The following is a 20,079-nucleotide window of genomic DNA, read 5'->3' as shown; positions in this document are numbered from 1 at the left end:
CTTTGAGATTCTCACATATATCTAGACTCTTTGATATGACTGCAGGATAAACTAGTAGATAAGTCTTTGTCATTAATTACACCTTCAATAGGAATTCTGTGGATGCAGTTAGTGTAGAAGTTAAAATTGTTAGAAGTGATGTAGAGACCTCAGCTTGGTAAAATTACAACCTTTGATACTGTGGATGCTTCCTGATGTGTTTAACACTCATACATGAGGGGCATCCTGAAGTTTTTGCAGGAGCAAGCCTATAAACACTGGTCCTTAGCTTTATTTATTTATTTAGTGGTTTCTTTAAATTTAGACACAAAGGTATGTGGACAAGATGATTTTCTGCCAAGCCATTTTCAAAGAAAAACAGGTGTTAAATGCTGTAAGTTTCATAGTCTGCAGGGCAAATATTTGGCAAAAGATAGGAAAAGCCTTGGAAATGCAACTCTCAGCAAAGGTTTTGTTCAAATCTGTAAACAGCAAGACTGGTTTCTCTCTTTCAAAATATCTTAGAAGCCCTCAGGGTTTAATAGATACATAAGATGACTAGTGAAAAATGATGGAAAGTACTTCTGGAATACAACATCCCTGATACTGTTTCTTTGATGCAGAGTTCTCAGGTTGATACTTCTCAGGCCATACCATGAATAATTCTGGGTTTTAGGGCTCTCATTGGTAACAGGTAGTCTGCTCCTTGGTATGATTATTAAAGAGGAAGAATGCATAGTAGGTTGATTGAGGCTACTCCAGAGGCAATGGGATCTATGGCCACCTTTCATGATGCAGTTTTATTTGAAAATCATTGTATGTTTAAATGTTTGAGGCTATGAAGGCTTAACTGGCAAATACCAATATTTTGCACTGTTTAAAAAAACAAACAAAACAAAACCAAAAGAGTCCAGACTACTGTGTCACTGTGACTCTTTCTTAGACAAGTTGTCTCCTATGTTGTGACCATAAATCACATCTCATATTTAGGTGGAAGTCAGTTTCTCATTATTACCAAATCTGATTTGTGTTTGCATTTTTATGACCTTGGGAGAGAGGAATAGCATAAAGTGATACTATCAAAAGATTCATAATTTAAAATTGGAAATGAGACAAAATTAATAATACACAGAAAGTATAATTTACTTTTTGTTCTTTGAATTTTGTCAGTACAGTAATTTTTAGTGCTAGCTTTCCCAGCTAAAATAAATTTATAAAATAAATTTTATATATTTCATTATATAAATGCTTTTTTATTTTTTTCTTCCCTTAAAGCTAAAGGTAGATGAATTCTCACCTCGTCCATTGCATTTTAGTCCATTATTCACAAATTTGTTTCCATGCACATTTAGAAGACATGTAGATGGGTACTTTCTGGGATCTTCTCCAGTAATTTGGACCAGACTTTCAAAGGAATACAATTATCATTTAGGTGTCAAAAAGCATTTTCCCCCCTCTTTTTTCTTTACATGCTGATAATTTTTGAATTGCTGGGTCAGAAGAGTCTCAGGTATTCAGGTGAAAATTTTACTAAAACCATCCCTTTCTGTTTTAAATGGGAGACAAACTATTGGCAAAATAAAACATAAAAATCTGCCCCAGTTGCGGGTGGTGAAAATTCCAGACATATCACAAAGCAGGAGATTACACTAAATGAAAGTGAATCTCTCTAGTGCTTGCAGCCAAATAGAAAATCTGTAGTCAACTCTCCAACTTGGGAATGTGGCACCCAGTATGAAGGATTAACCTGGCACAGAAGGCAACATTCCTGGCCTCAAAGGAAAACCTGGGTATTTCACTGTACAAAGGAATATCACTGAAAATTTTCCAAAAAGCCAAGTGCATGATTATTTCTTCTGCTTTCTCCCTGGTCAAAGGTAAAGCTCTTAGCTATGTCCCCAAAATGAGTGGCATAAATAGATGTCAGACTTTCTCTACTAGATGTACATTTTCTTTGGTGTTTTAGTATAAGTTCTGTTTGCACAAGGAAAACAATTATAGAGTCAGGCTTAAAAATTAGTGGTGAGACACAATTTATAAATGTCTCCAAAAAAGAAGCTTCAACTACTTAGGCAATAATGCTGAGCTCTTTATTAGTGAGTTGGAATTGCTGTTTTTCGAAGCAGCTTGAGCCATCCTTGTATGCCTGCAACTGCTACAGCACCTTTGGACTCTCTCACCTGCTTACTCATGCATAATTGACCATGCAGGCACTAATTATCTCTGAATTTATCCTTCTGACAACAAATGTAAGGTGAGAGCCATGCTGGAGCCAGAGAGGAGCAGGCACACAGATACATGACAGGGTGGTCCCAGTCTGCAGAGACCTCTGAACTGTGATGAGCCAAGGGCAATTGGTCACAGATATACCTGGATATGTTTTCTGCTGTCCAGCTGAGCTGCCCCACCAAGCACGTGTGGGCATGCCCTCTGCCCACAGCTCTTCAGAAAAAAATGTTTGTTTCAACCAGCTGTGTGATTTGAGGTAATGGTTTAATTGCTTAAATCTGGATGTCAGCTCTAACAGAGCAGGACTGTGGTGCAGCTGATGAGTGCCATGAGGGCCTTAAGCCTTGGTGACTCGGTGCTCCTGATCTTCCATCCATAACCCATCCAAACGGTTGCAAATGGAAACTGAACTGTGTTAGCTAAACTTGGTTTTGTGAAGTGTGAAGTTATTTCTTTTATGTCCCTTTGACTGGCAAAGAAGTGCACATGAAGCATAATCATGCTCAGTGCTGCTTAGCAACGCCACTCAGCTGTCTTCTGCTCTTATAAACATGTAGGAAGAAGTTGAAATAGGGCCTTCCTTTAATTTGCACTTCTTTCTTTGCAAATCCCCTCTGTCCTCTTTACACCAATCAAGACTCGTGCACGTAGGTCTGATCTGTCTGTAAACTTGCTTCCAGAGCCTGCCAGTGTCAGCTGTAACATCTCAGCCAGTAGAAATATTTGCTCTGCAGTGACATGAAATTCCCTTCCCAAATGCCCTTTCAAATTCCAGTAAATGTGCTTAGAAGGTGTCCTTCAAACTGAAATAATCGAGACCCTTGAAACAGGTTGGATTTTTTTTTTTGTCTTTTTCTTTCTTGCATGTTTTGAACACCCAAGTGGGATCCATGTTTAAGCACTAGATGGATTTTGAGATTGATAAAAGTATAGGCATGTTTTCAAAGGGTCTGAACAAATGTTAACTCAAATTCACTGATATTTCTTAGTCCTTGTAAATTGAAAATCCATCCACATTTGTTTAGTGGCTTAGATTTAGTACTGTGCATATCTTCCATCATTAACATAACTAAGTAGCTTTTCTTAGATTTTGATTTGGTATGTAAACCAGATTAATTAATTAAACCTAGTGTGTAGAAAGGCTAATTTGGAAACAACAGAAGTTATGTTTGAACATCAACTATTTGTTCCCAGGAAGTGCCCTCATCATTGTTGATCCTTTACACCGAGGGACTCACAGCATCAGTGCTCTAAAGTTAGATATTAAATATTCCACTTGAAATTAGTCCAAAAATCCCATGTTGTTGCCCAGCCTGCGGGATTTACTCGCACTTTAATTAGTAGGAGTGGGAGTAATTGCTGTAAGAGGGAGCAATCACACAAAACCTCTGTGAAAGATGGCGTGTTGATAAAGCACCTTATGAAATATGTGTAAAAATAGGGTTGTTGTTGCTTTGCTTTGTGTCTTACTGTTGTGCAGGCAGCTGAGCTGTAACCCAGAGCAAAAGTGAGGGTAGAAGGAGTTTCTTCTGGATTTCTTTTCTCAGAGCAGGGGAGGTGACTTTCTGTGACACAGTATTTTTGGTGAAAGCAGGTGTCAATAGTGCATTTTTAATTCCTAAATTCTTTTGCTTTGTAAGGCAACTGCATCTGTGGTACTGAATGTGTTGTCCTGACCCAGAGCCCATTCAAGGGGTTTTAAAGGACAAAGGGAAGACCAAGTCAGGACATGTATCCTTGCAGAAACGCAAAAAATAATTCTTTGTGGGTATTTTTGCCACTCATCTATCCAGGTTCCCTCAAAACTATTCTTAAAACTAATGGTCTGTCTGCCTCTTTTTTAGCTGGCTTACAAATATCTCTGTAGTTCTTTCAAAAGGTATAAAAATGGTTTCCACCTGTGTATGTCTTTCATAAACAAAATACTCCTGCTTTGAACCTGGCTGTGTCTGTTTGTAATTGATTTGTACACCATTTATATATGTTCAAAGTACACTACAGATGTAAAGATTGTTTCAAAATTTTAGCTGCAGTTTAACAGCAAAAAGCTGTAGAAAGAGATAATCCTTTAACATAGATATAAAAGGTTAAGCAGGATTTTTAAAAGGAGAGCAATATGAAGTAGCTTGAATTCTCATTCTGGATTACAGTTTGGACAACTCCTTTGCTAGAGGTGATGGCAAAAATGGTTCCTTTTGCTGTGTTAACATAGGTACAGAAGAGGAGACTAGATCTGCAGCTTCTATAAACAAAAAGAGCTCTACTGTCAGAGCCTGTGTGACTGTCGGGGTCAGCAGATCATGTCTGATTGACAGAAAGTTTGACCGACAGAAGATGCTTAACAGGACTAAAATTTAACTGAACCATGGGTTTGATAAGCAGTGATATCTGATGACTTCACCCATTTCTATGTGTAATTCTCCTTAAACAGTAAGGAAAATCACACAACCTCTCTCAAGGAGGGGTGATGAAGATCAGTGTGCTCTTTCAGAGAGCCCATCAGTTATAACTCCACCTGGTTATCTCCCTGTGCTGAGGTTTGAGTGTTCTACCTAAGAAGCAAACCCAGAAGAGGTCAACAAAGTTGTTTTCCACCACAACTGGCTTAAAGGCCTAGGGACAGAACAGTCAAGAATGTATAAAGTCAAGCCATCAGTTTACACCTCCCCTTAACTTTGCATCATCAAAAAAGTGTTAATTGAAGGATGTCAGGCTGGCATTTAGATTTAGCCAAACCTAGTAGAAAGCATATGATTTCAGGAAGTTATAAAGAGGACTTGCAAGAGGGAGGAGCTTGTACAAGTTGATGTATAGCAGATGCAGGCATAACTGAGTGCTTTGCTGGGAACTGTGCATGCTGCTGCCTTCTCACAACCCTTGGAAAGGCTCTTGCAGTGTCTGTGCTGCTGCCCCTTTCCTAATGAGCTCAAAGGCTGTGTACCTGTTCTGTGCAATCTCTTTACAGGGGTGGGAGGGGGAGGAAGCAGTGGCTGTGCTCTCATTGATGCATAGAAGGAGATTTTGTATAGCTAACAATGAAGCTGCTGGGAGTTTACCCATATAAATCATCCTACACATCAATGGGAGAAGAGGCCATGGGCTGCTTAGGACTTCTGTTTCCTGCACATAACTTTGCTTTCAGTGGAAATGGCAATTCTGTATAGCCCACGATGCACAAAAATAAAACCATGATTGTGTCAATAACGAGCTGTGAAAGTACTAGTTTCCAGGAGGCTGATCCACTAGCAGAAACATCCTTAAAGTCAGTAAGAGTTCTGCTACTGAATTTGTGGTTGCAAGATCACAGTCTTAATTAATGCATTGTGTTGGCAGTGTTTAATAAATACTGATATGAAGCATGTCTGCTTCTTATAAAATGATTGATATTTTTGTGCATCCCTGATACTTTTCAAAGAAAAGGCATTTTATACAGAATTGCAGTACTGCTTTACACTGCTATTCAAGAATAAAAATGAGGTTTTGCTATTTTTATTCATTTTTTCCCCCAGTTTAGAACCTTTTTGCCTATAAAGCATGAATTTACTGTGTTAAAGATACAGTATCCTTTTCCATTTCCCTACTGCATTCTTCATGCACTTCATATGCAGATTAGTAGTTTTGCAGCCCACTTTTTTTCTGAGGAAATGTCATCAGTAACATGATTTGAGCTATCACAACTGTAGTGTATTTGTAATTGCATCTTCTCTGAAAGCCCTGCAACAACCTGAGGAGCTTCCTTCCACTGTAACCAAAGGGACTTCCTAGTTAAAACTAATTTAAACTAGTATAAGTTGCAATCATAGAAAACCCTTAAGTGTTGGTCACACACTGCTTAAAATACAAAGAGCTGCTGTTGTTGTTGTCCCAGCCTGCTATCACAAGGCTGTGTGATACAAACCATGCTGCTAGCATTAAATTTATTGGCAAATAAATTGATTTCAAATAGCCTGAAACGTATATCTGCGTTTTCATCTTATTTCAGTTCTGTAGCATATCTTGTTTCATGTGGTAGCAAGAACTGAAAATGTGTCTCAGTGCTACTTTTAATTTAGATGACACTGCATTTTCAAGCATTATAAAAATGACCAGTAAATTTGTATGCCAACATGTTTATTGGTTGCAGATGTTCAGATACATATAAGTGGGTGTGATTTTAATTGCTCTCAAATTAGCATCCAGATGCTAAGCCTTTGTGTTTGAGCTGTGGAGACACAGCATTATATTAAAAATATATACCCATACTTAAAAGAAAGGATACTGTGTCTTTAAGAAAAGCATTTGTGTTCTGTTGATGGACATGTTGAACATGAACTGTGAAACATGAGAATTTTTATAACTACTTACTGTAAGAAATTTGACAAAGTGGAGTCCCTTAGTTGATTGAATAAGAATAGCATCACATCATTATATTTAATTACTCTTATGTATCAGAATGTGTTTGTTAAATCTAATCATGAAATACTGATGTATTTCTATTTTTAAATGTGTACCAGAATTTTTTTTATTTCAGAAAAGCTCTGAATGTTGAATGTATGTAATTCTCCAGGAATGTAACAAGTTGATAAAACCCACAGCCAAGTCCATCCTCCTTACAGAGAAAAAAAAAAAAGCAAAAAAAAAAAAAGCTGGAATTTCTCTTTTGGATATTTGTTTTGCAGCGTTCTACGTCTTAAGGCAGAGAATAGCCAGCCTAAGGTGCCAGCCCAAAGGTTAGCTAAACATATTTCTTGAAATAATTTTGACAAGGTTATGACTTGGAGTTATGGCCTTGAAGTCATAAGTTTACGTGGAAATTATAATATGTGACAAGAAGATAATTTTTTGTTGTTTTTCATTTTTTTAAGCATTTGATTTGGGGAAAATGAGGGGGGAAAGAAATTTCAAGGGCTATTTTATCCCAGATGACTATCCAATGATACACTTATTTTCTAAAATAAGATGCTTTTCCCTTTTCAGTCCTTTTCTTTATTTTACCCTCAAGCCCTGTGCAATATTTTCCCCTTTCTGAAAATTGTCTGTACTCCCAGCAATGCATTTATAAGCTGTCAGACCTAGGAGGCCTAATTTGCTTCCATGGCATTGAATCATGTGCAGTGGGAGGCTATTTTGGGGTGGCTGAGGCACTTATTGCCCCCCACTGCCTGCTTTGCACTTCCACTACAGGTTGCCCTTCCCAGAACAGGGAAACTTTACAGCCCTTGGTCTCCAGCAGTGTAGGACCTGGCATGTTAGAGTAAAATGAAATCAACACAGTTTACTTTGCTACCCAGGGCTGTAGTCCGCTGCTGCTTAGGAATTGATGTGAGTTGTTTGTTCCTGGCTCACTGGTGAGGTTCCAGATGACTGGAAGCTGGCCAATGTGACACCCATTCACAAAAAGGGTGGCAAGGAGGATCCTGGTAATCATAGGCCAGCCAGCCTGAGCTCAGTACCCGTAAGGTAATGGAGCAGTTTGTACCGAGTGTCATCACACAGCACTTAGAGCATGGCCAGGGTACCAGACCCAGCCAGCGTGGGTTTAGGAGGGACAGGTCGTGTTTGACCAACCTGATCTCCTTTTATGACCAGATGACCTGCCAGATGGATGAGGGGAAGGCTGTGGATGTGTCTATTTGGACTTCAGCAAGGCTTTGACTCTGTCTCCCACAGCACACTCCTGGAGAAGCTGCAGCCCACGGCTTGGACAGGAGCACTCTGTGCTGGGTTAGGAACTGGCTGGATGGCCCAGAGAGTGGTGGTGAATGGTGCTGCATCCAGCTGGGGGCCAGACACCAGTGGTGTCCCCCAGGGGTCTCTGCTGGGGCCAGCTCTGCTCAGTATTTTTATTGATGACATGGATGAGGGTATTGAGTCTTTCATTAGTAAATTTGCAGAGGACACTAAGCTGGGAGCGTGTGTCGATCTGTTGGAAGGTAGAAGGGCTCTGCAGAGAGACCTGGAACTGTTGGATGGATGGGCAGAGTCCAATAAGATGATGTTTAATTAGTCCAAGTGCTGAGCCCTGCATTTTGGCCACAATAACTCCCTGCAATGTTACGGGCTGGGGATGGTGTGGCTGGACAGTGCCCAGGCAGAAAGGGACCTGGGGGTGCTGGTGACAGCAGCTGGACATGAGCCAGCAGTGTGCCCTGGTGGCCAAGAAGGCCAGTGGCTCCTGGCCTGTGTCAGGAATGGTGTGGCCAGCAGGAGCAGGGAGGTCATTCTCCCCCTGTACTGGGCACTGGTGAGGCCACACCTGGAGTTCTGTGTCCAGTTCTGGCCCTCAGTTTGGGAAGGCCATTGAGACACTCGAGTGCATCCAGAGGAGGCAACGAGGCCAGTGAGGGGCTGGGAACACAAACCCTGTGAGGAACGGCTGAGGGAGCTGGGGTTGTTTAACCTGGAGAAAAGGAGACTCAGGGGTGACCTCATCACTTTCTACAACTTCCTGAAAGGTGTTTGTGGTCAGGTGGGGGTCGGTCTCTTTCACCAGGCAGCATCTGGCAGAATGAGAGGGAACAGTCTTAAGCTGCACCAAGGGAAATATAGGTTGGATATTAGGAAAAGGTTTTTTCCAGAAAGAGTGCTAAAGTATTGGAATTGCCTGCCTGGGGAGGTGGTGGAGTCACCCTCCCTGGATGTGTTTAAGAAAAGACTGGATGTGGCACTCGGTGCCATGGTTTATTTGAGGTGTTAAGACTGGGTTGGACTGGATGATCTTGAAGGTCTCTTCCAACTTAGTCATTCTGTGATTCTTTTTGCATATCCCTGTGGCAGAGGCATGGGTCTCAGACAGGGAGGAGCAAAGCACCTGTTTGTGAAATCAGCTTTATTGCTGTGATACAGAAGCTACTCTGCTGAAGCCAGTAGATGTTTTATATTTAAATAAACAAAATACCAGTAGGACCCAGTTTGTCTTCTGTCACTGCACAGAGGCACTCATGCTATCCTGTTTCTACCTGTTGGAATTCCATTGACATGTAGAAAAATTCAGGTTACAAACAGGCATTTGAGATGATAAGCACCATTCTTTATGTAGTTTTAGTGAACCTCTTGAAATGCAAACACAGAGCTTGACAAGGCATGAAATATTTCTTGTTTTTCTAATTTTGTGTGTGTTAGATCAGATTTTTGCTGATTTTTAAAAAAGAGTTTTTAAGTGTATAAGCATTAGATTAACTTCTACTGATTTCATTAAATCCTATTGATTTCAGTGTTACCCATGCTTAAGTCATGCATGCTGTGTAGTGCTGCTCTGAACAGCAAGGCATTCATAAACCAAGGTCTGGATTTGTCTGTGTGGTTTAGAAACACATTTGGCAGCAGTCATAGCCAAGCCAAGAATTCTCTGCAGTGAGTGGCCCACACTGGTTGCAGTTTGTCATGTTAATTGTGCTGTTACCAGAATCATATGTGCAAGCTGAGTAACTGATTTACTCGGGCAAGTGTTGGAGCTGTGCATGAAAAATAAGGAGCTGCTTACTTAAAGGAATGTATGTTTCAGCTAAAAACTTAATCTGAAAAATAAAAAACATGTGTTTTGACAACATGAATATCACAAATAAGGGCAAGTAATTTCTGAAAAAATATTCAGGCATTAGATACTACCATTTTGTCTGATGTTATTGTCAGTTTCTAGTTACAGAAGTTGGTCAAGGACATTTATTATCTTAAAAAAAAAAAAAAGAGTAAGAAGTGTTGTGCAGATGAAATTATCTGAAAATTAATACCCAGTTGCCCTTGTCAGGCTTACTAATCTCTTCAGAGATATATTCAGTGACTACTAATACACTAATTTGGGAAGCAAAGTCACTTTTTCAGAGATAATTCTCTAATGTGAGTTATAGGTATGATGTATTTTTACCCCCTTCTAGTAACTTTGAGGTGGGAGAGGCTTTATGCACTCTCTTGAAGTTGTAATTGAAGTATTTTGTTGAGCAAAAAAGAAATATGCAACTCTGAAAGATCTACAATGATTTATTTTAAAAATTAACTTTGAGGCCCTAGATCAAAATTACTGTAATAACTGAGTAAGGCAGTTTCATTTTCCTGAGCTTGTTTATGTGAGTGCATAATTTACAAAGAATTGCAAAAAGTAAACGGAAAGAGAGAGATGTGAGCTGCAGCTGACTCTGAGGGAGAGAAGTATTGTGGAACTTGGTGTTGTGGTGTGTTAGCACCACAGGCAGCCAGGTTCAGGTGAAGGAGGCAGCATAGAGGAAAGCTTCTTTCACCACATACAAGTCTTGTTAGAAAGCTGGCACTGGGGGGAATGTAAGAAACGATCTGAAGATGGGAAATGTGTTCTGCAATCAGCAGTGTAAGAGGATCCAATAAAGGTTTGTGGAGCTGAATACATTATGTAATCATTTCTGGGCTGCTGCACACATTACTTGCTGTGCCTGAGCAAATTGAATTTTAAGGAGATCTGGAGTCAGAATAAATAGGGGGCTGTATGTTACTTGGAAGAGAGGGCAGAAACAAGGCCATTCAGGCAGATGGTTAGCATAGTTTGTTTCAGATGCAGGTGTTTCTGTGCATGATTTTAGACTTCAGAGAGATGAAAAAAAGTTCAGAAATTGGGAGGCAAAGCAGGGAAAAAGAATGTAAGACTTGTACTCAATGCTGTTGTAATGAAAAACATAGCTAGGAGTGCTGGAAAACCAAAGAGAATTGCTAGAGATAGTCCATTAATAGAACTCAGGGATTTCCATGTTGGCCACAAATAAAGAGGAATTAGTCAGGTGGGAACCAGGCAGCGCAATCTTCTGGTTAGGACTCCACCAAACAGTGTTTGGTAGTCAATAAATAGATCATTAATGTTAATATTCTAGAAGAGAAGGAAGAGAGGGGACAGCGTGTGGTAGTCACCCATGTCCTCAAAAGTGGGCAGCTTAGTGCAGAGGAACTGACCCGGTCTGAGGGTTCCTGCCAAAGCAGTTCTGAGGGAGCTGTGTGCAGTGAGAAAACAGAGATAAAATGAAAAACAACCCCCAGCATTACAGACCTATAATGAATTTGTTGGATGTGTTTTTCATTTGCTGTATTTATGCAACAATTAAAAAAATAATAATTTAGAATGATTGAATCATGCTTAGATACCACCAACAGCAAGCAGTGGCTTGGAAGATTGGCTTCTGACTTTTGCACAAGCATAAGGCATGCTAACAACATGTGCATTTCACCAGAAATTCTTTCTTCCACTCTCCCACACTTGAAAAAAAGAAGAAAAAAAAAAAAAACAATTATAAACCCAAACCACCCATTCACATTTAATTCCTTGTGTTATTTCTACAGGAAGTTTAATTTGTCCTGAAGTTTAAGTGAGACTTAAAATGTGGTGTTTGTCACCTTATTTTGGAGGAAAAAGGTAGTTCTTGCCGACCTTGAAAATAGGTACTCAGATGTATTGCCAAATAAAAGGCTCTAGGATACCTCCTTGAAGTTAATGGGAACTGAGAGCAAATTGTCACATCTGACCCCAAAAAAAGCATTTAAAATGATCCAACTGAAACCAATAATCATAAGACCAGAGTTGTTTTTGGTTTTTTTTTTTCTGATTATCTGTTGAATGAATTGATCAATAAACTGAAAAGGAAAGTTTAGTTATAGTTTATTCTGTGGCACAGATGAAAAAGCAAGACTTGACTGAAGTCTTGAAGTGAAGATGAAAATTGCTGTGCTTAGGATTTTTTTTCTATGTCAGTCCACATTCCTACCCAATGGGAGTGCAGCTTAACAGCTTTCAGAAAGTAATCCTTGGAGATGTCGTAGATCTGTTTTGGTACTGATCCAACAGTAAATTTGCAGTCTCATTTTGAGTGGCACTTGTCTATGAAGGTATAATTTCAGCTTATTATTATATAGGTATAATATATTTATTATATAGGTATAATATATTTATTATATAGGTATTTATTATATAGGTATATACATATTTATTATATAGGTATATATCTATATAGGTATAAATGTAGCTTAATTTTAACTTTACAACAGTTGCTATTATAAAGAGTAGAAAGTTTTTCCTGATTTTTGGCTGCCCTTTTCAGACTCTTCTGGATTTCACTGCCTTATGTTTGTAAGAGTGTGACTTTCTCATCCTGGTGTAACTCTTCTGTCTATGTTTCCTTCTACCCTAGCAGGGGAGCAAGTGTTACATAACAGGCTGAAATCCAGGGGCATGGGTTATTTCAGTCATTGTAAATGTGGGTCACTTGGACGGAAGTGTGGATGATTTATTGGTTGTGGAGGAAATTTTAAATTTTCAAGAGGTGCAAAGTAGTAATTGGGAGACTTTTTCTTCTCCATTACTTGTGAGTCTACTTGTTTTCAAAAAAATGCAGAAACTCCACTTGTCTATGTGTGGATGGAGTGACTGAAGTATTCTGTTCTGTTGAATGTGAGGCTTTGCAAGAAAACAAGTAGAGTGGAGAATTAAAACACCCAGCCACATCAGCACATGCAGTGTGTGCTCAGACTCATGCCAAACAGCTGAAATAGTTGTCTGCTATTAAAAGAAATGCTGGAAGTCTGGCTTCAGCTTATTTTTGTACCTGAGTCTGGTTGTTGCCAGTGTTCAAATAGAGCTTGTTGGGAGTCAGTGAGTGTATCTGCTGCCTTGTATGGGCAGCTTCTCCTTTGAATAAGGATTGTCATGCTGGAGATGGCAGAGCTGGAGCTGACCCACCCCTCTGGGCCTGATCACTCTGGTAGGGGTCAGTGGGGACCCCAGCCAGCATGCAGACTTGGCTGAACCATCTGAATCTTTAGTCCTGAGCACCCTGCAAAGCCCTGATAAAGTTGATAGGAAGATACACAAGTTTTTTTCCTGTGGGTGGCTTGATTCCTCACAGGAAATACCATCAGATTTATCTGTGGTGTTGGCTGAGCTACAGATGCTGTTAATCCTACTGCAAAGCTTTTTTCTGCTGTATATAGAAATCCTTCACTTGTAATATTGTACTTAATTTCAGCTGTGTCTAAATAAGATTCATAATGCTGAAGTAGTCCAAGTTCATAGAATGTACTCTAATAAACAGGTTTTCTTCAAGAAGAGTGTTTGGCAGCAAACAAAGGTTTCCAAATACCCATTTAATGTGCAAAAACCCCAGCATTCTATGATGACTTTGACTTTATGGGTAGTGGTTCGCTAGTCATTAGGAAGCTTTCCTTGGAGTAACAGAGATTTTTGTCTTCAAGTATGAGATTTTTTTTTTCTCTATCTGAGCTGCTGCTAATGTACAATCTGTGCAATTGAAGGAGGGACCAAGGCTTTAAAAAACTCAGCTAAACTAAAGTTGTCGCAGGTTCAGCTCCTGAACTGTTATATTTTACACCAAAGTGATCCCATGATACTTCTTGTTTCTTAAAAAGAGCTGATTTAGAGAAGAGTATCCCACTTCACAATATGGATCTACTCTAAAGAACAGTTGAAAATTCAAGCAAGTTTTCAAAAATGTATAGCAATGTCTTTTTTTTCTACTGTAGTTTTGATCACCGCTTTTGTTTTCCCCTGGTTGCTTTGAAGTCATTGTTGGTCTTCATAGTTCTCAGTTTGCCACCATCACCTCTGATTAGACCTGGGTCTGTGACGCCAGGAATGTAAGAATCTCAGCATCTAAATGAACTCTTAACAGAGGAGATCCTTTTTTCCTGTTTATGGCCACAGTGACTAAAAAAGCAACAAGTGTTTCCAAGTACAATGTTCTGGAAGTGTCTCATGATGGATCCAGTTGCTCTTCAGTCAGTTCTGTCCATTACCCAAAGACATTCTGAAACATACCCTTTTAGTAGTCTGAGAAGCTTCTTTCCCTTACATTTCCATTGAAAGGTGTTTCTTAACAGGAATCTCACTTTGTTTCCAGACAGTGTTTGTTGGGGAAAAAATATAAAATCTTGCATTTCTGTTGCCTTTTAAGATTCCTTAACAATTGTTTGGAAAGAGAATTCACCATCATACTAGGAAGACCCATCAGGAGCAGAGCTGTAGGTTTAAAACAAGGTTTTATGGTCTCAGGGTATATCACTGATTACATGTATATTCTAAGCCTAAACAAAAAACATGCCTGATAATAAAGGGAGTCCTAAAACTGGAGCAAACTCCTATGCTAACAGTTACTTCTCTGCATATCTTTGTGGGAATTGTCAGTTCTGGATGCTTTGAAACTTAGGGAGAAGTCTTTCAGAACATCAAAAATGTATTTGGATAGTTCTTCCACAAGCAAAACTATTATCTTGTTTCTTTTTAAGTTTTTTTTGTTTTTTTTAATTCAACCCTGTTGAACAGCTTGGCTAGAAGGCAAATTACATTTTTGAGTGTGTTCTGGCAGATTTCTGTTAAATTATCTACTTGATATATCCAGCCCCTTGTTGTCAGATTAACATTGCAGCTAGATCTAGTTAGTTACTTGCAAATTCTAAATGATACTGTTACTTCATAAAATGACCTTTAAGCTGGGGTAAATAGATAGATCCTGGTTATAGGGAATTCAAGTTATGCTGCTATTTTGTGTCTATCTTGCTTTAGCAGAGAGCTCAGCAGGATTGTGTGTCTGCATTTTGTCATATAATGATAAACAATATCTTAGACCATAGTAAATACTGCATTTTTCCAGTGGGTTTAAAATGTAGTTTTAATAATATAAACACATTTCTAATGCAAAAGACATAGAAATGCTGTTTAAAATTTTTATCTGTCAAATGTTTTTCAGTTATGCAGAAAAATATTCCTGTTGGCTAATCCTACATCAGCAAAAATATATTTGTGCATGAATTCTTATATTTCTTCAAAAGCAATGCTTTTATTATTTGTTATTGAAGCTTTGGAAGTTTGTTTTATGAATTTTGTTAGTGTCATATTGAGAGAGGTACCAAAAAATGGCTTTCTACTATTTCTTGGAGTTCTGCATTTATTTTCTGCATATAACATAGACAGTACTACTATTTGTTAGGTAGTTGCTGCTGATTTCAAAGTAAAGCACTGTCAGCTGTGACTGGAGTGGAAAGATAATGAGTATTCCTCTATTTGCAGCTATATGCCAGCCAGGGTGCAAACACGGTGAATGCATTGGGCCAAACAAGTGTAAATGCCACCCAGGATACACTGGAAAAACTTGCAACCAAGGTAAGAAATAATTTATTTTTGAAATCATGGAATTACTGTTGAGCTTTCTAACCACCCCCACTGGTGCTGTGTGTGTCCTCTGTGTTTACAGAGTAATGAGCTCATGTACCAGGTCTGTTGCTGCTGCAGCAAGTTTGACATTTGGACTGACATTTGTAGAGAGATTGACATCTGCAGTGGGATGATACAAGGGAAAAGTTGCTTTCATTCAGAAGCAATCAATGAGATTAATACATGGATGTAGTTACCTGCTCTCCATAATTGGAAAAAAATTGTTAAAACCTTATGGTCAGGATTGTTGTTTTTCATAAAGTCACAATTTTCAGATTTGAATAGTGAAATAATATTTGTTTAATTAAAAACCTCATAATTCAAACATTCTCATTTTAGTGTTTCTAATCCTGAGCTAACCAGATTGCATTAAACTACTAAAGGGCTGGTGTAACAACCTTTTAGTAGTTGAAGATGAAGCTTCTCTTACTGGATTATCAAGTTTCATTATTTGGGTTCTTTTTCTCAAAAGTTATGTCCAAAGCATGTATTGGTATAAAGATCATAGAGTACAAACAATTAAGGAATTATAATATGTGATTTTTGGATTTTGATGGCTAAGACATGTTCACATACAATAATATCTCAATTATATCTCTTTTGCAGTTGTCTTAGCCTATAGGAAAAATTGTGCATTTTCTGAGTGCTGAGGAAGTACGGTAGAAAAGTGTGATGTTTGGAATTATTTTCTTCTTCAAGGGTTTACCCTGATGTTGCTGAATTTCTTATGATGTGTTGTTTTTTAGACTGAGTTATTTTCTTTAAAAATAGATACAAGTTTATTTTCAGATTTACTAATCCTTCCCAAACTGATGTGGAAATGTATGTTGTGTTTTTCAGTTTTCTCAAAGGTTTCAGGAATCTCTTGCATTATCTGGTCTTGTTTTGTTTTTTTTTCCCCTTACTTTGGGCTGACATTTTAAAGGATGTGTTATGATTTTTTTCTACACATGTTTTAACCAGTCCAATACTTTTTTGGAGCACAGTGCAGTGAACTAACAGTTATATGTATGCGTAACAGTTTTTATGTGTAGTAAATAGTTCAGCAGTATCGAAAGAATGCTTTGTAAATTGCTGTAGGCTTCAGTCTTGACTTAAACTATTTACTTGCCACTAAATGCTAAGGAAGGAAAAAATGTGATGGGTTATCAAAGGAAGCATTTGGGCAGTATGGATGAAATATCCTTGCATGGTGTTGGTGACAAAGCTGCCTTGGCAGATGTAGATGATGTTTCTGAGATGCCACCTGACTGTGGTGCCCCAAATGTGCACCAGTTCAGGTGGCTACTGCTGCTCTACTACCCCTGAGCTGCTCCTGGGGTCATGATTTGTGTTCTTGCTGTGTGCTGGTTCAGTGTTTGGATGAGACTTGGAAGTGCACAGTGAATGCAGAGTCTGCTTTTGCTGGGAGGAGGTTCAAATGGCACAGGATAAATGTGAGTTCTGTTGTTGTACCTGCCCTTTTCTGTCTGTGGCCCATTTTCTCAGTCCTGTTCTAGAATAGTAACAGAAGTAAAAATGTTGGCAGAGGAAATGTTGGAGTTCCCTGCAGTGGTGGAAGTCTTTCTAGGATGCAGGAATGATTCTGGGCTGTGAAGTATGCTCATGTTCTTGGTGAAAGGCATTCTTTGTGTATAAGCTCTGATAAACATCTCATCTGTTCATGTGCCCCATGGATCAGGCTGTGCTCCTGGGACTGACCTGAGAGATCAACGCAGCCTCACAGCAGAGCTGTTCAGCCCTGACTGTGTGATGGTGCCTGTCCTTTTCCAGTGGCACTGCAGCTGCTGTGACCACCCATACCTGGCTTTAGATCACTCAGAAGTTAAGACTACCTGATACTTTTAAAATTATGTTGCTACCATCAGCAATCAGATTGCAATGACTGCACAAGAGCTAACCATGTGTTCTCCCTACAGCATTCATATCTCCTGAATGAGTTTAGTATTCCCCTTCTGGCTTTTTGATCCCAGCTTTAAAGCTGTAAGCAGTGGAGAAACAGAAACTTGAGAGAAAACACCCTCTGTCACTTCTCTTAATTTATAGTGATAATAACAGAACTCATACTGTCAAAATGTGTTCATCAGAAAATTGGTAGCTGCTCTTAAAGAAAATACGAATACTATTCAGTAAGACAAATAAAAACAGTTGTAATTTTTGCTAGCAATCTAAAGCACATACAAGTTAACTTTCTTTAGGTGGGAAAGGTTTGTCTTTACCCAAAAAAATTCTAAGGCTGGTTTTCTGTAACTTTCTATTCCCTTACCCTGTTTGTTCTAGGAAAATGCTCCAAAGTTCACTCCTTGAAATTTTTGTCAGCACTTGATACATATGTATATTTATTAATTTATAAAGTAATACATATTGCCATATTTTTATTATGCATTCTCCCTATCCTATGAAGATGTGCAGCTGTACACAAGTCCACTTGGTCAGAGCAGTGAAGCTCTTGTATTCCACCCCCTGGATCATCATTTAAGAAATGTAGCAGCAAGGGGTGAGGTGGTCCTGTGTTTCAGGTGTTTTACTCCTCCCTTCTGCACGTCTTCAAACAGGAATGCAATTTCTTGCAAAGTGGGGATGGAGGCTGATAGACCCATCAGTGTCTGGGCTGTGAAAGCTGAACCTGCAGTACCCTTAGCATGCAGAGCAAATAGTTGGTTGTATTTCCTTGGTGCTGCTGTGTGTATTCTGAAAAGTTTTGACTCTCTACCATAGGTTTGGTTGTCACTTGCATTGGTTTCTTTCCTCTGCTCTTCTTTCAGAGCCTGCCTTTTTTTCTTTTGAGTTCCTCTGTAAAGTGATAGTGATGGAAATTGTTTATCAGGTTAGATAAAGACAAAACTGTGATTTAGATAAAGTTGGAAGTTGTAGAAAATGAGGGTTAAAAAAATTCTGAATTTGGCAGCTGTTGATTAATCAGACTAAGTGAACATAACTCTTCAGGTGATAAAAATCTCTTACGAGGTTGATGTGGTAGTGTGATTGCAATTGCTGGAAATGAAAGCTGATCTACTGTTTATAGTATGGTGATAACAGTTTAATTTTTCTGCTTGATTCCTAGTCCTTGGCTTTCTACTATCAGAGTTGGGTAAATGTAGTATTGAGTATTTAACTTCAGTGCTGCCTGATCCAAGTTAGGTGAAGGGCAAAAAAAGGCAGAAAAAGTCTTGAGTGCTGAAGTTTGCAGAAGCTAATTAAAAGAAAATAGCAGAGTGCATTGAATCTGCCTGGAAATAAGTGACCCATTGTTGGGTGTGCACTGAAGTCGGTCCAAGACCACGTGTGGTGCAGTGCAGCAGTCAAAGGAGTCACATCCAGGTTTGCCAGCATAACACTCTTGTCCTTTCCTTGCCCTCACATTTAATGTCATTTTTTTAGATAGAAAATACTTGTCCTCAGCAGCTTGTGTTTGTTACAAATCTGCTTTCCATAGTGGCCAAAACAGTCAGGCTGCTTTTACATACCCTACTGCCTTGTGTTACTTTGAAATCAAGAATGCTGGTTTTGCACTGGCTGTGCAAGTGTAGGGAATGTGGGAAATTAAAAGACTGAACAATGAAATTCTCAAATGCAGGGCAATGGGTGGCCATTCCCACAAAGAAATGAAAAGGATTTGTTAAACTTTTTGGTAGTGCTGCACTTTATACTGTTCTCATAGTACATTACTAATGGCTGCCTATTTGTCAGTACCAGAGTTTTTATTTCTGTAATAAGAAAGAATACTTCGTATCAAATGGTGGTGTAGAATTCAGAGTCCTATAGAAGGATCCAGTATTTTAAGGCTCACAGTGAAATCTATACTTTATGCAGGGTGGTATACTGAGAACAGTCATAAATTCTTATTTTCAGCTTCGAGTCTGTGGTCATAACTCTGGAAGTAAGTGCACGACAGTCCTTAAGTCATCAGGTGTATCTAAACTTAGGAGCTGAAGTGCAGTGGAATTTAAACACTAGAACTTAGCACAAGGCACTGTTAAAATCCTGCCTTGTCAACTTAATTTCAGTGCTACTTTTCCTTATTCTGTCCCTACTTCTAGTTAAGTATTTTATACTTAGCTGTGTTATGCCTTTATTTTGTAAAGCGATACTTTTTGTAGAAAAGAGGAAGAATACAGATATTTTAGACTATGGGAACTTTTTTCCCCCTCTTACTTCAAAATTATGGTTGTCAGTGAACCTCAGTATATTCAATACTATGGGTTCCTCAGGGATACATTTATGAATTGAAATCAAATGCTAACAGAGTTTTTGAAGGCAACAATGACTTTTTTAACAGGCACATTGCATGTGTAATAAATATGTTAATACAGCTATAATGTCTGTCAGGAACTGCCTACTTGTGGTATGTTTCACAGAAAAAGAAAAACAGCTTCTATTTTTTGTTCTGCCAAGAGAAGTTTGCCTTTCAAAGTGTGAGCTTTCATCTGCTTATTATTGGATATTCTTATATAAAGCTTTTTTCACACAAAGGTTTCCACGATGAAAACTTGTCCTTGCCCTCTAGCATAATCATCTGCTGCATTTCCATTTGGCCTAGGCATATACCTATAGTCACAACTCCTAGCAGAAGACCCTGCTTTCAAAGGACAAACTGTACTTTCTCTCAAACCCAGAAGGTACTTTCTTGTGAGTGTGGTACTGATGCCTGCTGTGAGAAGTTTATTCTCCTTGCAACTGCTGAAATCTTTTCCAGCTCCCAAAGACTGAGAGCT

The 20,079-nt window shown here is 38.9% G+C and overlaps 1 protein-coding gene across 4 annotated transcripts in view; it reads left to right on the top strand.

The window, feature by feature from the left end:
- NPNT (nephronectin) overlaps positions 1–20,079 on the top strand; it is a 49,181-nt gene that overhangs the window by 2,091 nt on the left and 27,011 nt on the right. For 2 of the 4 annotated variants that reach the window (XM_086888290.1, XM_086888288.1), the window contains exons 3-4: positions 6,867–6,917; positions 15,221–15,313. In XM_086888290.1, coding sequence (XP_086744416.1) covers positions 6,867–6,917; positions 15,221–15,313 — 144 coding nt within the window. The remainder of the gene's footprint in view (positions 1–6,866; positions 6,918–15,220; positions 15,314–20,079) is intronic. The other 2 variants (XM_086888291.1, XM_086888289.1) reach the window with 1 other exon arrangement.

Source organism: Cyanistes caeruleus, chromosome 5, assembly GCF_971803275.1.
Source record: "Cyanistes caeruleus chromosome 5, bCyaCae1.hap1.1, whole genome shotgun sequence".
Lineage (NCBI taxonomy): Eukaryota > Metazoa > Chordata > Aves > Passeriformes > Paridae > Cyanistes > Cyanistes caeruleus.
Note: the sequence above shows the minus strand (reverse complement) of the source record. Positions and strands in the feature narration are given on the sequence as shown.